Below are 18574 nucleotides of genomic sequence, written 5' to 3' on the forward strand. Positions count from 1 at the left end.
AAACGTCAATAAAAACTAAACGAGCACCGGTAGAAATACACCGTTTGTTGCAATATGCTTGGGACAACAGTACATTTTCAGGCAGACAAACTTTCGAAATTACAGTAGTTACAATTTTCAACAACAGATGGCGCTGCGGTCTGGGAAACTCTATAGTACGATATTTTCCACATATCCACCATGCGTAGCAATAATATGGCGTAGTCTCTGAATGAAATTACCCGAAACCTTTGACAACGTGTCTGGAGGAATGGCTTCGCATGCAGATGAGATGTACTGCTTCAGCTGTTCAATTGTTCCTGGATTCTGGCGGTACACCTGGTCTTTCAAGTGTCCCCACAGAAAGAAGTCACAGGGGTTCATGTCTGGCGAATAGGGAGGCCAATCCACGCCGCCTCCTGTATGTTTCGGATAGCCCAAAGCAATCACACGATCATCGAAATATTCATTCAGGAAATTAAAGACGTCGGCCGTGCGATGTGGCCGGGCACCATCTTACATAAACCACGAGGTGTTCGCAGTGTCGTCTAAGGCAGTTTGTACCGCCACAAATTCACGAAGAATGTCCAGATAGCGTGATGCAGTAATCGTTTCGGATCTGAAAAATGGGCCAATGATTCCTTTGGAAGACATGGCGGCCCAGACCAGTACTTTTTGAGGATGCAGGGACGATGGGACTGCAACATGGGGCTTTTCGGTTCCCCATATGCGCCAGTTCTGTTTATTGACGAAGCCGTCCAGGTAAAAATAAGCTTCGTCAGTAAACCAAATGCTGCCCACATGCATATCGCCGTCATCAATCCTGTGCACTATATCGTTAGCGAATATCTCTCGTGCAGCAATGGTAGCGGCGCTGAGGGGTTGCCGCGTTTGAATTTTGTATGGATAGAGGTGTAAACTCTGGCGCATGAGACGATACGTGGACGTTGGCGTCATTTGGACCGCAGCTGCAACACGGCGAACGGAAACCCGAGGCCGCTGTTGGATCACCTGCTGCACTAGCTGCGCGTTGCCCTCTGTGGTTGCCGTACGCGGTCGCCCTACCTTTCCAGCACGTTCATCCGTCACGTTCCCAGTCCGTTGAAATTTTTCAAACAGATCCTTTATTGTATCGCTTTTCGGTCCTTTGGTTACATTAAACCTCCGTTGAAAACTTCGTCTTGTTGCAACAACACTGTGTTCTAGGCGGTGGAATTCCAACACCAGAAAAATCCTCTGTTCTAAGGAATAAACCATGTTGTCTACAGCACACTTGCACGTTGTGAACAGCACACGCTTACAGCAGAAAGACGACGTACAGAATGGCGCACCCACAGACTGCGTTATCTTCTATATCTTTCACATCACTTGCAGCGCCATCTGTTGTTGAAAATTGTAACTACTGTAATTTCGAAAGTTTGTCCGCCTGAAAATGTACTGTTGTCCCAAGCATATTGCAACAAACAGTGTATTTCTATCGCTGCTCGTTTAGTTTTTATTGCCGTTTCAAATATACCGGTCATTTTTGAAACACCCTGTAGATGTAGATGTAAATAGCGCGGGGTACTTGTGAGTACGCTTGTTGGGAATTAGCAGGAGGGGCAGAAAAACAAATGTATTAACGGATAGCCTGTATTGGAGAACACAAATATGATGGAAACAAAAATAAAGTGGGGAAGGCATGTAGCTAGCAGAATAGATGGTAGCTGTACCAAGGGAATTCTTAGCAGTGTGTCACTGAAGACTGTAGTTTATGGAGAAGTCTGGATGCCTTTATTCACCAGTGAATGTCAAATGGCTGCTGTTGATGTGGTAGCCCATTCAGCGTTCTGTACATGTAGCCAGCCATGACCAACCTCAGCTGTCGCAGAAGACCTAGTGTCAGTCAACTCTTGGGCACTCTTGGGTTGGGGGTAAATGTTAATTTATACTAACTCGAGTTTGCGCCTTGACGAGCACTGAGAGATAAGACTTAACTGGTTTTCAAGTTATACCTATGAGTGTTTCATTGTGCCTCTCCCAATCACCAGTCCAATCAAAATGTTACCAGTGTCTTTGGATAAATGCTAAATCTCTACGCAGAGTTGCACGATGTGATTGCTCGATACAGTTTATGGTGATCCGTCCCTCAGATGGGGGCAATTTCATGTGTTTGCGTGACACGATTCATTGAACCCAAAACAACATACATTTCAAACACTGACAGAAGTAAACTAATGCTGACAGCTGTAGAACAGATACGACGTCGACAGAATACAAGAATAAGTCCAGCCAGAATCAACGTCAAATTCGTAACGTTTTATAGCAATGGAAATGACTAGAATGGCTTTTTTCGTGGTATCAGAATAGCATCTGGCTAGAATAAACTCATCGTTGCCTGACTGGTTCTCTATTGTCCATTCAATCCTTTACTGTTGTGTGTCCAAACTACTAGCGCTGCGAAACTTTAGATCCAGAGCAGGGAGAGTGATCGTTCTGTTCTGATGTGCATACTCTGCCCACATACTTGAAGATGGGACTGGGTGAGGTGGTACAGAAGGAAGCTCACTGAGCTCACATTCGGGAGGACGAGCGTTCAAATACCTATCCAGCCAACCAGATTTTGGTTTTCTGTGATTTCCCTAAATTGCTCCAGGCTGACATGGGGATGGTTACTCTGAAAAGGACACGGACGATATCCTTCCCCATCCTTTCGTAATCCGAGCTTGTGCTCCGTCTCTAATCACCGCGCTGTCATCAGGACGTTAAATTCTGATCTTCCTTCCTTCTTCGAAGATGGGGAGTATAAGCTTCATATACATGGTGACTAGAAGTTGCAGCGGGCGTCAGAGTGCGGGTTCAGGAACGGATAGAGATTTTGCAGCCTTCCTGTCGCTTTCTTGTGAATGTCATCCATGTGTTCATCTCACGTGATGCGATGGTCGGTGGTGATACACAGCTATCTAGCAGTGCTTTCCCATCAGCCTAAAAAACCAACTGGACTTGGGAGATCTTTGGCACGTCTGCTGCGTGCCTACGATGGTTCTCTTTATAAAGTACCGGTACTGTAATTGATGCAATGGCGCTGCTTGTGCAAAGTTTCTAGTTCGCAGCAGGCAGCCGTGTCGTAGGCAACAGTCGCAGCTCTGCGATCATATCGATATCGCCTCTGTCTGTACTGGAGGCAGTCGCAATAGGAATGCTCCGTTCGGTGGCCTGGTTGGGGCTGTCCTATATGTGTGGACTCTGTGTCCAGAAAGGGGTTTCACCTTCTTTCTTCTCTATCATCGTTATCAAAGACAAAAACTTCGTTGGATTCTATACTAAGAATGAGCGTTGTTGGCAACTCTTCATGTTGATTTCGATTTGATCATCGATGTCAAAACATCGATGGCTGGAAATAATCGACCACAAAACATCGATGTTAAATGATAAATTTATAGAATGGCGTTAAAAGCAACATACAGAGGCATTTAATATATTTATTACTCAATAATTAACATTATATCTCACAACATTTCGTCTAGAGACTGATAAAAGAGCATTTTAGAAAGAATTTTTCGGTTCAGATTGTTGACAGGGACCATGTCCAGTTTTGGGGAAAATTCTTTCAGAAGCTTGAATGTTTTTTTCTTTTTTTCCAGCAGTCTTCTTATTGGTTAGATGCGACCTACCAAGAATTTCTCTTCCGCAACTCAACTATTACAGAGCAGTTTTCTGTAGCTTTAAATTGGTAGTGCCGATGATGTGATTCCATAGTTCTAACGGAACTTGTTTGAGATGTAGAAGGCGATCGTTCATATATTAACAAAACAGTGTTGGTAGCCCTGTTCCTGTTCAAATTTGCGAAGTTCCAAATTATTCTTTTCTTGTGCTGTATTATATCTTATAATGTTCATTCTGTAAATCTAATTTCTTTTCTCTGTTTTCCGATAATCTATCAACTTCTTGCCCATCCTCACTGACAATCGTTTCACCGGTCGATGAGGCCGAGCGGTTCTCGGCGCTTCTGCCCGGAACCGCACTGCTGCTACGGTCGCAGGTTCGAATCCTGATTCGGGCATGGATGTGTGTGATGTCCTTAGGTTAGTTTGGTTTTAGTAGCTCTAAGTCTATGAGACTGATGACCTCAGATGTTAAGTCCCATGGTGCTTCGGGCCATTTGAACCATTTGAACAATCGTTTCAACAGTGCCAAGCAAATTCCTTTGATTGCCTCCGAACATGCTAAGGCATCTTGAAGGTGTATGTTCTAGGAGCTGGGATCGATCAGTTTTGATTTGGCTACCAGTTCGGTTGGTAGTAAGTGCTTTTTAATTTCTATTATGATATTACACAGTAAATTCTCTCCAATTGTCCGTATTGGTTGCATGCCAGATATTTTGATAGTCAACATACTAGTTATTGCGAATCCCTTACTACTTGTAAGGTACTTTCCTGTATATAAATATATTCATTTAAATGACGAAAGAATTATCGACGGTAGTTAGCAAGTAGCCTAATTTTTTACTAACATCGAACGTCGATATTTTGTCTTTAACATCGATGTTAAAATGTTTCCAAGACTTCAATATTGGCGCTGAAACATCGATGTTTAAACTCCCAACACTGATATTTTGTAAATACCGATGTTCTCTAACATCCCTACTCTATGATCATCAGTCACTTGCCCTCAGCAGCTATACCTGCACTTATGACGTTGACAAATGCAAGGTGCCAATGTTATTGGACGTAGAAAACACTTGCTAATTTCGACGCTGCACCCACCGATTATAATCCTCCAACCAGCAAGGCCAAAAGTGTTAACTTTTTCGCTCCTGTTGTGGCTCGTTTGCTTTTGCAGCAAAAGCTGCCCAGTAGTTCTTCATAGTTATTGTTTTTCACTCATACCAGTGGTCTCCAAGACCGTTCCTTCACAAATGATGCTGCATGGAATATAACCTTGAGACGTCGGTATTGACAATTTTCTTAAGGCACTTTCACACGAGAAACTTTCCTGTCTCAAGCACTACTCGTGGTCAGTGTGTCTTCTGCAGCGACCCTGATGTATTATTCTTGTAGTGACAATAAATTTCATGAGTGTAGGTTTGTGTCTACACGTAACCGCCAGAAGTGCGTCAGTTTTAAACATTTTTGGCTAAAATTTTTTTTGTGAATATATAAATTCCGTGATAACCAACAACTCCACATGTTTTTTTAACCCAAAAATTCAAAAGTATTAAATTTTTATCTAATTAGATTTATCCACCGAATTCAGAATGCCACGAAATATTATAAAACAAATTTTCAGCCACCTGCAATTTTTTTACGACTGGGCTGAAATTTCACCACTACCTTCCCTTAATCACTTGCCCTTTGGAATTGCGTCTTTGTCAGGAATTTATCAACGATATCTCGAGCAGTTGATTCAGCACATTCTCTGTTGTAGAAACAACTTCAATGACATCTTGACCGTGGGCTCCATGCGAGAGGAGCATTTACGAAATCTGCACACAGTTTTGCAACTGCTGGAGAAAGGCCTTCATTGCAAACTGGAAAACAGTTTTTTCGTCAAAGATGCATTTTTTGGGACATGTGCTAAGCAAAGGTGGTCTTGTTCCTACAAATGAGTGCATCAGAGCCATCGTCCACATGTCGGCCCCCAAAAACCTGAAGGAGCTCCAGTCGTTTTTGAACAAACTTTCTTATTACGCTAGGTTCATGCCCCAGGCCCGTACATCTGCCCTCCTCTTTACTGACTTCACGAAAAATGCATCAAATTTGTGTGGACTGTAGACTGTTAACAGGCTTTGCAGTCCGTCAAGCAGTGTTTTGTGCTTTGCTCCCTGTTTGACTTCCTTCACATTGGGTAGACCATTATCCCTGGCCACCGATGCACTCCAGTATGGCATTGTTACAGTTCTATCACATCAGAACCTGGATAGCACTGAGTAGCCCATGGCTTACACTTCAAAGTGGCTTTATGCAGCGCAATGTAACTACTCGTAGTGAGAAAAGGCACTGGCTATTATTTTCATATATATATATATATATATATATATATATATATATATATATATATATATATATATATAGTCAGTGCCTCCTTTACTAACTAGCAAAAAGCCATCAAAACGAAAATTTCTGTTCCGACACTGACAATGATGAGTGTTTATGGAAAAAGTTCAAGGCAATCGTAAAATGCGTTTTAGACAGGTACGTGCCGAGTAAAACTGTGAGGGACGGGAAAAACCCACCGTGGTTCAACAACAAAGTTAAGAAACTACTGCGAAAGCAAAGAGAGCTTCACTGCAAGTTTAAACGCAGCCAAAACCTCTCAGACAAACAGAAGCTAAACAATGTCAACTTAGCGTAAGGAGGGCTATGCTTGAAGCGTTCAGTGAAATCGAAAGTAAAATTCTATGCACTGACTTGACAGAAAATCCTAGGAAGTTCAGGTCTTACGTTAAATCAGTAAGTGGATCGAAACAGCATATCCAGACACTCTGGGATGATGATGGCATTGAAACAGAGGATGACACGCGTAAAGCTGAAATACTAAGCACCTTTTTCCAAAGTTGTTTCACGGAGGAAGACCGCACCGCAGTTCCTTCTCTAAATCACCACACGAACGAAAAAATGGCTGACATCGAAATAAGTGTCCAAGAAATAGAAAAGCAACTGAAATCACTCAACAGAGGAAATGCCACTGGACCTTGTACTGGTTGTTACCTATCTCGTTTCTTGATAACTGAATGATTGTGGAATCTTATGCGGTATATTGTGGTAGGACCACATTCGCACCACGTGTTTGTAATTGAGAATAATACGAGTAGTTCCAGCACAATTTCAGTAAGACTTATTTATTGGTAGCTGCTGAAAGATTACACACTGCAGATCCCCTTTGTCTAGGGGTTTTCGAAGTTTTGTCTGCAAAAATAATTACTCCAACAAGCATGGCCTGGGTTTTCTTCTTGTTTGAAATAAACACTACCGGATCCGAAATACTTTCAGCTAAAAATTATATTTATTCGTACTTTTTGTTTAATAACTACAACATTTTCACTATGTTGATTGATACTATACATGCATTATACTGTACTGGTCACATAAACACGTCCATCTCCCTCCAATATCGACAAAGAAGTGGCAGGCAAGCCAAAATGTGCCCGGAAGTTGCAGACATTCCTACATTTCAGATTCTTTGGTCTACTGACCTTAATAAACTCCAAAGATACATATAAATAAATACATATAAATATACAACATTTAACATCTCAAACGAATCCATTACTTATCATAAAAGAAAATATTCATAATTAAATAAATTAAACACACTTTCTGGCAACATAATGAAGTTACCTTAGCTCTTTACTGTGGGCATCGTACTTTTCGCATGAGATAAACTTTGTCTCCGACAGTTAATTACATTACAATAGCCCACCAGGACTTAGAAGTGTACCCTGGTCCACTTCTCAGTCCGATATAGAAATTGCATCATTGTCTTGGCTTGTATACAACTTTTTTTCACAACTGTAGTAAACTGTTTATTCTTTCATCAACCATTGACTTCCTCCTTTGTCTCACAACATAAATATGTATGTCGATTTGTTGCCCAGAAATTTACTATAAAATCATACTAAAGTTAAAACATTTTCTCATATTAGAACAAACATAGTACTAACTCCTATATCATCAGTGAGGTTGCAAAAGTATTTCAATTCAACAACACTATTCTCTCATGAGCCTTGTAAATTATGTGATATCAAAATTAGGAGGCAAAATAAGCCAACAAAGTATCTGTGTTGTGTTATAAACAGAGCTGAATAAAAACAGTTACGGTGAGCATGATGTACAACAAAAGCACACTTGCATTTACAAGAAAATATAGTCTATTAACTATACAATTTTTTAAGCATTATGGTCTATTTAAGTGAAAGAACAAGATTTCAAAATTTATGAGATTTGCTATTCTCAAACTGTGGGGGTGGGTGACATGTCTTGTCTCCTTATTGATTTACTGTGCTTCCTGTGTCCACTAAACACTTTCCTTTCCATGATCCTATCTGCACATCAATAAACGGACTGCTTACATCAAAGTCAAATTTTTTGTTAATATTCTCATGTAATAAGTCATCTTCAATTTCACTAAATCCATATCCCTTTCCAGTGTCCTTACATGTATCATTACCACCAGAGTTATATGCTGTTATTACCCTAATTGCATTTTCTTTGGCCTGATTACTATTCCTGAATATTTCATTAATCCAACTACATTCGTTTGTGCTATTGTGTGTCTCTCCTTTATATTTATCTCTTAACACTTGTGCAATGTGATACTTAATTCTATGCCACCATTCTGGATACAAAGTTTCACATATATCAAGTGTTACCTCGCTGAAATTTTCATCATCCTTAATGGCACTACTGTTAACCCATAAGTTAAACAAAAATTGCTCACTATCTGACATTTCATCATCTACTCCCCTAATGCTGTTAAGATTACCTGCTGTCAATTCCTTCTCATTTTTCTTACATGTATCAAGATCAAATAACTCAATGACTAAAATTCTGGCGTCCTTATCATTCAAATTGTCAACTGTTTCCATGTGTACCTCACTAACTTCATTACTACCCTCTTTTATATTAGTAATCCCTAAAGCTTCCAACTCCTCACTTACACCAATAAAACATCTTTCTTCACTACTATCCTCAATCTCCTTTCCTTCCCAATCAACATCACAAAAGTTATCCTCTTGATCCTCTGCACCCTTACCTTCAGTATGCAGATACACATTTAAATCATCCTTACTAGGTGCTTTTTTCATTCCTACCCCAACAGACTCTTCCATAAGTTCTCTAATTCCTAATACACTTGGATCATTTGAACAACTATTTTCCACCAAGGTGCCCCTCTCAGCCCACTCATAGAATGAATCTAAATTTAATTCTTCACAGTTTTCTAAGCAATCAGTGTCTTTAAATAATTTACCTTTTGTTTCTGGTTTATTTGTATGACATATATTATTTGTAACAGATACTACATTAATGGGATAACACTTCTCTTTAAAATAATTACTCATTATGTCACTGGTATCTTTCTGTTTAGTTAGACAGTTTGGGTTGGCCCTTTCCATTTGTGTATAAGTAGCTTCTACCTTGCGGACCGCCAATGGAGCCCTATTCAGTTTTTTAACTCCTGTTCAGTTCTCCCCATACCATTATGACTATTCCACTCCTTTGGTTTACTTCCAAAGTGTCTGTTACCAAATTGATTATGACTATTTCCATATTGACCCTTGTAATGGAAATTGTGTCCTTGTGATCCCTTGAAGTTGTACTGGTGATTTCTCTGATGAGAATCACTACTTCCAAAACTGTGTGGTTCCTTTTTATCATGTTGTGTGTTTCCCCAACTTGTATGCCCTGACATTCAAAAATGGTTTTGACTATGGTGTGGTGATTTACCCGTTTTCTCAATAATTCTGTCTAGTTTGTCAACATATTTCAAAAACTGATCAATTGAGTCATCTGGACCATAATCTAACTCCCACTGTAGTTCACATGGTAGCCTCCTTTTAAGTGCATCAATTTGAGTGAGTTCATCAAAAGGTTTGCTTAGGTGAGTGAGTTTCCTTAACTGATTTCTGCAAAATTGCATCATGCTACCATATTCATGTTTATAAACAGGTCCATTCAAGAATTCGCTTTTTATTCTTGCTTGTTCTGTCTCTGACCAGAATTTACTTACGAACCTCTCCTCAAACTCTGCAAAAGCCATTCCCCCTGTACAATAATGATTAGTCCATGACAATGCTTCACCTTCTAGAAATCTTTTCACAAATTTAATTTTCAAATTATCATTCATATTTGGAAAAAAGTTATCTTTGCAATGCTGCAGGAAAACTACCGGATGCATACTGCTCTCATCTGAAAAGTTTTTTACTGGAATGTTGCACCACAAAGTGCCAATATTGTTCGGCAAACTATTGGTGACCATATTGCTACTAACATTTTCAAGTTTCTTAGTGATGTCATTAATACTACTTTCTAAACTCTTGACTTCATTTTTGTTTATCTGATTATTTACATCTATTTTTTCAGTAATAATTCCTATCTTTTGTTCAAATTTACTTTCTACTTGAACAATTTTATCGTCTACAAGAGAAATACAATCAGATACTGTTTCTTCTACATGTTTGATATCTGAATGCACAACTTTAAACGCATTATGGATTTTCTTTCTACCTGTATTAACTTCAGTTTTCAGATTTTTTTACTTTTGCATCTACATTTTTAACTTTTCTCCCGACATAATTGACCTTACCCGTGATCTTAACCATATTACGACTCAAATTGGAAATTTTTGCTTCTACTTTTTGAAAGTGATTGTCATTTTTGTTTTCATATTCTTTGAACTGTTTTTCAAATTTATCACTCATGAGCTTAAGAGTCTGGTCTAACTGAGCAGGATTTTTTTGCTCCATTTGATCCAAACGAATCTCATTAGCATCAAGTCTGTCTATAATATTCCTAACCACTGTCCGTTTTGTCTGTTAGTGTCATCAATTGCCTTAAATTTTCCCTCCATATAATTCATTATTTTTGATAACATGTCTTTAACTTCATTCTGTCTTTCCATACGAGTTTCAACTTTGTCTACAGGATTCGGACTATTACTGTTGCATTCACTTTCGTATGATAAATTTACATCTGTACTAGCGTTGGCGACACCATCGTCAATACTTTCCTCTTTCACAATAGTCATCTTTTTACACAGGAATAAACAAAACACAACAAATTTATCTTTTCTAAAGGATACTAAACTATCTTAATCACAGTTTACTGATTTTCTTATCTTATAACGTCTTCTTTGTTGATTGGTGCGTGATGGAATTCACAACACTGAAACACTACACTTATATGAATATTGCTTTTTTGTTGCACAACACTTTACACTTTTTTCTTCTTTCTTGACTTATTGCGCCGTTATTCTTGCTCCAGTAACTGCATTCCATTGTCTTGAAGGTATCAGCATACGACTTCCTTGAACATTCTCCTCCAGGATGTACGAATTCTGTCGTTTTCTTCGCAATCTCGGTGGTAATTTATTTCGGTAACGTTTTCAATAATCCCGGACGACGCCACCATATTGTACTGGTTGTTACCTATCTCGTTTCTTGATAACTGAATGATTGTGGAATCTTACGCGGTATATTGTGGTAGGACCACATTCGCACCACGTGTTTGTAATTGAGAATAATACGAGTAGTTCCAGCACAATTTCAGCAAGACTTATTTATTAGTAGCTGCCAAAAGATTACACACTGCAGATCCCCTTTGTCTAGGGGTTTTCGAAGTTTTGTCTGCAAAAATAATTACTCCAACAAGCATGGCCTGGGTTTTCTTCTTGTTTGAAATAAACACTACCGGATCCGAAATACTTTCAGCTAAAAATTATATTTATTCGTACTTTTTGTTTAGTAACTACATTTTCACTATGTACATTGATTGATACTCTACATGAATTATACTGTACTGGTCACGTAAACACGTCCATCTCCCTCCAATACCGACAAAGAAGTGGCGGGCAAGCCAAAATTTGCCCGGAAGTTGCAGACATTCCTGCATTCCAGATTCTTTGGTCTACTGACCTTAATAAACTCCAAAGATACATATAAATAAATACATATAAATATACAACATTTAACATCTCAAACGAATCCATTATTTATCATAAAAGAAAATATTCATAATTAAATAAATTAAACACACTTTCTGGCAACATAATGAAGTTACCTTAGCTCTTTACTGTGGGCATCGTACTTTTTGCATGAGATAAACTTCGTCTCCGACAGTTAATTACATTACAACCTGACGGGATACCAATTCGATTATACACAGATTACGCGAATGAACTTGCCCCCATTCTAACAGCTGTGTACTGCAAGTCTCTAGAGGAACGAAAGGTTCCAAATGATTGGAAAAGAGCACAGGTAGTCCCAGGTTTCAAGAAGGGTCGTCGAACAGATGCGCAAAACTATAGGCCTATATCTCTGACATCAATCTGTTGTAGAATTTTAGAACATGTTTTCTGCTCGCGTATCATGTCATTTCTGGAAACCCAGAATCTACTCTGTAGGAATCAACATGGATTCCGGAAACAGCGATCGTATGAGACCCAACTTGCTTTATTTGTTCACGAGGCCCAGAAAATATTAGATACAGGCTCCCAGGTAGATGCCATTTTGCTTAACTTAGGTACAATTCACAAGGAAAAACTGAGCAACAGTTTTTCAAAGATACAAAATAGGTTATCAGATTGTAAGAGTAAGCCTACTTCATAAAGAATCAATTTGGGCTCATCAATTAAACTTTAATAAAACAATTGACACATCTGCCAACAATAAAACAAAGAAAACTGTTTTACAAGTTAAATGATAATATACTACATAAGTAGCTGTAATGCATTAATTTATAACACTGTATAGCAACAGACCTGTGTAAAGCGTTACAATATATGAGATATTGTGTGTTGAATAATTTTACTCATGGAATGCAATGTGGGCTGTATTCCTACTTGCTCTTCTAATGTGTTAATTGTTTGCTTATAGAATTCATTTTGGTCTCTTCTCATCCTCACATCAGGTGATTGTCTGTCATATTGAGGCCTTTTTATCTTTCCCTAACTGTCCATCTTGCCTTCCCAAGGAAGAAACTAATAGTTCCCAAGGCTAGGATACTGTAATTTTCTTTTATGTGCACATTGGCAGTACTAAATTTTTTGCTTCCTGAAGATAAATACAGCCCAGCAATTACTTCTCAAAATATAAGTTTCCTTGTCAAATGTCACAATTCTTATAAGACATGTGACATTTGGAAAGGAAACTCATGACAGCTGCATGTCAGAAATGATTATATATGTCTTGGTGATGATGCCTGGTACGAGTTATTTCACACTGATGATCAGGTTTCGTTAAGGTATGATTACATCTGGTCTTGAATCATACTTGTCCACAAGGCACTGTGCAGGCTAGTAATGGATCACTTAACTTCGTATGTACATCAGTTTAAGGTGGCTGCTATTGGTGGCCGCTTTGGGGCCATTTTCTTTTCTTCATACTCTTTACATTCCAACAAGATGATGAGATATTCCACTAGGATACTGCACCTGCTCGTCAGGAAGGGCATATATAAACATAGTACAATGAGTCTTTTGCAGAATATTGATACTGGAACTATATATATTTTCAAAAAGTGCTTGTTTAGTTTGATATCCAACTGTCCAGTTTAACTGATTATTAAAGAAGGAATTGTCATATTCTGTATTTAGATATAATGAAGAGATGTACGATAAATGTTCAACTTAATTGCTCTGGAAAACATATGAGGATAAGCATTTATAATTTTTACCATTTTTCTGTTTCAGGTCACTGTTTGTTGTAATAATTGGTATTGCTGTAACTGCCACACTCTATGATAAAGCTGACAAGAAGGAAGATAAATTTCATAGTAAGTATCAGGCAGACTGTATGAGCAAAAACGTGAAGCACCCAGAAGACACCGTCTAATGTCAATGAAAGATCATATATGTACACACCATTGGCCAGAACATAAATGGTTAGGCTTTCAGTTCTCTGTGACAGGAAAAATGGTGACTGCAGTGCACTAGTGTTGTCTGTTTTTAATGTTGTTACCACACCTGGTATGCAGTTTGAACAGTGTAAGATTTTGAATGATCACTCTGAAGGACATGATGATTCCACGTACTCATGTGAGACAGCGTTATTAGCATCTGACAGAATTTGAAAGTGGCCTAATTGTGGAACTCCATTTGGCTGCCTGGTCAAATCGTGCTATATTCAGATCCGTCAAGCATTTGGATGTGACAGTGGCCCAATGTCAGACTGCATGGGAATGTAAATGATAGGCATTTCTGTCGTTAAGGATACAGTTGACCATATCTGGCCATCACAAGTTAGGACCATCATACTGTGCACCAAGCACATTGCTCCAGATCTGCATCTGCCATCTGACAACAGGTAAAGGACTGCCCCCAACATTCTAGGTCATCCCACATCAGTGGTCAGAGACTAGCAGTAGCCAGACCAGGGAATTACCATCCTATGCATAAGCTGTTGTTAATACAACAACACAAATAGCTGCATTTGGAGAGGTGCCTGACCAAGAAGCACAGACTGCTGGTGAATGGTGTCACATTGTGTTCAACAATGGGTTGTGATTCTGCACTATCTCAGATGACCACCGTTAGTGAGTGTGGTGGCGATCTGTGGAGAGGTCCCATTCTTCCAATGTAATGAGGAGCACAGTGGTGTTACTACTGGCATCGCGATGTGGAGAGCCATCAGCCATGACTTCAGGTCAGGGCTGGTAGCTTTTGAGGGAACTCAGATGGCACAATCATCTTGTATCCTCATGTGTTACCTCTCATGTGACAGTATAGTGGTGTCATTTTTCAACAGGACAGTGCTTGTCCACACATGGCAAGTGTCTCTGTGAACTGACTGCAATATTCTGAGGTACTCATTTGGCCAGAAAGATCTTCAGATTTGTCCTAAGTGGAACATGTGTGGGACCAGCTTGGATATCAACTCTGTGCCAGTGCCACTATCCATGACATTAAGGGCCAGTTACAAAAGTTATTGGCTAGCTTGCCCCAGGAGAAGATACAATGGCTTCATAACACCATTTGCAACTGAATCAGCACATGCATCCAAACCAGAGTGAATGCAACATCATGGTGATGAGTGGGGTGGTACTGCCAAGTTCTTTGTAAATTTGACTTGATATTGTAATCACTGAAATAACGTCACACACCCTCTGAATTGGTGAAGTTTCTTTAGTTTCCCCTTTGATTTTATTTTCACACACACACACACACACACACACACACACACAAACAAACCACCACCACCATCACCATACATACATCACTTCCATGTCCACATTCCAACACCCATGTCAACAGCATAAATCACAACTTTCTTATTAGAGCTCAGTAAATGATCTTCAGTATTTGTATACCTTCAAACAATTTAATTTCACAAACTCTATGAAAGGTAAGCATATTTTGACCATAATTTCTTCATTATACAGGGTGAGTCACCTAACGTTACCGCTGGATATATTTCGTAAACCACATCAAATACTGACGAACCGATTCCACAGACCGAAAGTGAGGACAGGGGCTAGTGTAATTGTCTAATACAAACCATACAAAAATGCACGGAAGTATGTTTTTTAACATAAACCTACGTTTTTTTTTAATGGAGCCACGTTAGTTTTGTCAGCACATCTGAACATATAAACAAATACGTAAACAGTGCCGTTTGTTGCATTGTAAAATGTTACAGCCGGAGATATTGTAATCTAAAGTTGACGCTTGAAACCTCCGACGTTCAGTTGCGTGTTGTAACAAATACGGGCCACGGTCGGCGAGCAGCATCTGCAGGGACATGTTTACGATGACGACCGTGTTTACGAGTGTGGCTGTAGCGCACTGTTGTTGTTTGGTCTAGCTGTCGCAGTGTCCGCATGTAGCGCTTGCTGCTATTGTTATTCTGCATTCGTCTCCGCACGCAGACCAACTGTAGTACACCGTGTTACCATACGTGTGTGATAGTGTAGTGTTGTAGGAACTGTGACCATGGTGTATTCGAACTCTGAAAAAGCGGAGATGATACTCATCTATGGCGAGTGTCGACGAAATGCAGCTGAAGCCTGCAGGGTGTATGCAGAACGTTACCCGGACAGAGAGCATCCAATGTGCCGCACATTGCAAAACATCTACCGCCAACTGTATGCAACAGGTATGGTCGTAGCACGCAAACGGGTCCGTAACAGGCCCGTCACAGGAGAAGCGGGTGCAGTTGGTGTGTTAGCTGCTGTTGCCATGAACCCACACATGAGTACACGGGACATTGCGAGAGCTGGTGGACTGAGTCTAAGTAGTGTCATGCGCATACTGCATCGTCACCACTTTCACTCGTTTCATGTGTCGCTACATCAGCAATTATATGGTGATGACTTTAATCATCGAGTGCAATTCTGTCAATGCGCATTAACAGAGAATGCGTTGCAGTTCTACCTGTTTACCGATGAAGCGGGTTTCACAAACCACGGGACAGTGAATCTACGGAACATGCATTACTGGTCCGTGGACAATCCCCGCTGGCTCAGACAGGTAGAGCGACAGCGACCGTGGACTGTAAATGTATGATGCGGAATCATTGGCGACCACCTCATTGGTCCTCACTTCATTGCAGGGGCCCAAACAGCTGCAACATACATCGCGTTTCTACAGAATGATCTGCCAACGTTGCTCGAAAATGTCCCACTGGAAACGCGTCGACGTATGTGATATCAGCATGATGGTGCACCTGCACATTCCGCAATTAACACTAGGCTGACCCTTGACAGGATGTTCGACGGGCGTTTCATAGGACGTGGAGGACGCATAAATTGGCCAGCCCGTTCTCCTGATCTTACACCTCTGGACTTCTTTCTGTGGGGTACGTTAAAGGAGAATGTGTACCGTGATGTGCCTACAACACCAGAGGATATGAAACAACGTGTTGTGGCAGCCTGCGGCGACGTTACACCAGATGTACTGCGGCGTGTACGACATTCATTACGCCAGAGATTGCAATTGTGTGCAGCAAATGATGGCCACCACATTGAACATCTATAGGCCTGACATGTCGGGACACACTCTATTCCACTCCGTAATTGAAAACGGGAACCACGTGTGTACGTGTACCTCACCCCTCATGGTAATGTACATGCGCGTCAGTGAAAAAGACCAATAAAAAGGTGTTAGCATGTGGACGTAATGTGCTGTTCCAGTCTCTTCTGTACCTAAGGTCCCTTTGGATCCCTATGTAATTCGGCGCTCTCCGATACACACGATCGAACAGCGGAGGAGTGGTACTGAAGTGTCAACTTTAGGTTACAATATCTCCGGATGTAATTAACATTTTACAATGCAACAAACGGCACTGATTACGTATTTGTTTATATGTTCAGATGTGCTAACAAAACTAATGGGGTTCCATTTAAAAAAACGTAGGTTTGTGTTAAAAAAAACATACTTCCGTGCATTTTTTTATGGTTTGTATTAACCAGTTACACCTCACGTTCGGTCTGTGGAATCGGTTCGTCAGTATTTGATGTGGTTTACGAAATATATCCAGCGGTAATGTTAGGTGACTCACCCTGTATATAAGTTTCTGCTATTTCGTTGAATTTATGAAGAGATAGGTGTCACACAAGACCAAATCTGAAAAATAGTGGATGAAATAACAGTTTATAGTGCAGTATGATCATTTTTATCAGTTGTGTGAGCAAGTGTGGCATCCTACTGCAAAAAAAATATTAATCTGTGTCAAATGGGCCACTTCAGCATTAGTTCTCTGTTAAATTTATCTCATAAAAGGCATAATGTGGATATGTGTTCATTTTTCCCTGTTGAAGATATTTCAGTGTGTATATGAACAAAACAAAACTGAAGTCAGAGATTAAATGAAATGTTTGGTTTGAGTGTGATCTCATGTTAGCGTAAAGACTTATCAAAATTGTTAGTTGGTTTATTTGAGAGAGGGGGCCAAACAGTGAGGTCATTGGTCCCATCGGATTAGGGAAGAATGGGGAAGGAAGTCGGCTACGCCCTTTCAAAGGAAACCTAAATCAGGATGGCTGGATGCAGGTTTGAACCAACGTCCTCCTGAATGTGAGTCCTGTGTACTACCCACTATGCTGCCTAGCTCGGTCTTATCAAAATGACCATTATAAAATATCTTCCTTCAGTTAACACTATTCAAATATGTAATAACAACCCTGTTTTGCAGGTGCCAAAAAAAGAAGGGGAATTCAGCAATCAGTCACAAATAAAAACTGCATTTTATTGCAGATCTAGATTTCAGCTGTTGAACATCTATCTTCAGGGTATTTAAACTGAGTCATATAGACTCATCAAGTTTGTGACAACAAATGTTACTACATGACTTTAACACATACATAGCCAGAGAATCAGAATATGTACATGTTTAAGGCATATGGTAACATGAAACTTTCTGGCAGATTAAAACTGTGTGCCGGACCGAGATTCGAACACGGGACCTATGCCTTTGGCGGGCAAGTGCTCTACGAACTGAGCTACCCAAGCATGACTCACACCCTGTCCTCACAGCTTTAATTCTGCCAGTACCTCGTCTCCTACCTTCCAAACTTCGCAGAAGCTCTCCTGCATACCTTGCAGAACTAGCACTCCTGAAGAAAGGATATTTCGGAGACATGGCTTAGCCACAGCCTAAGGGATGTTTCCAGAATGAAATTTTCACTCTGCAGTGGAGTGTGCACTGATATGAAACTTCCTGGCAGATTAAAATTGTGTGCCAGACTGAGACTCAAACTCAGGACCTTTGCCTTTCGCAGGCAAGTGCTCTACTTCCAGGAGTGCTAGTTCTGCAATGTATGCAGGAGAGCTTCTGCAAAGTTTGGAAGGCAGGAGATGAGGTACTTGTGGAAATAAAGCTGTGAGGATGGGGCGTGAGTCGTGCTTGGGTAGCTCAGTTGGTAGAGCACTTGCCCATGAATGGCAAAGGTTCCAAGTTCGAGTC

General features: G+C 40.2%; 1 protein-coding gene across 1 annotated transcript in view; it reads left to right on the forward strand.

Moving 5' to 3' along the window:
- The window catches only part of LOC126249175 (nose resistant to fluoxetine protein 6-like), a 422987-nt gene that overhangs the window by 348821 nt on the left and 55592 nt on the right, over positions 1–18574 (forward strand). The window contains exon 7 of the mRNA XM_049950831.1: positions 13366–13448. Within this exon, the coding sequence (XP_049806788.1) occupies positions 13366–13448 (83 nt within the window). The remainder of the gene's footprint in view (positions 1–13365; positions 13449–18574) is intronic.

The sequence above is a fragment of the Schistocerca nitens genome, chromosome 3 (assembly GCF_023898315.1).
Source record: "Schistocerca nitens isolate TAMUIC-IGC-003100 chromosome 3, iqSchNite1.1, whole genome shotgun sequence".
NCBI lineage: Eukaryota > Metazoa > Arthropoda > Insecta > Orthoptera > Acrididae > Schistocerca > Schistocerca nitens.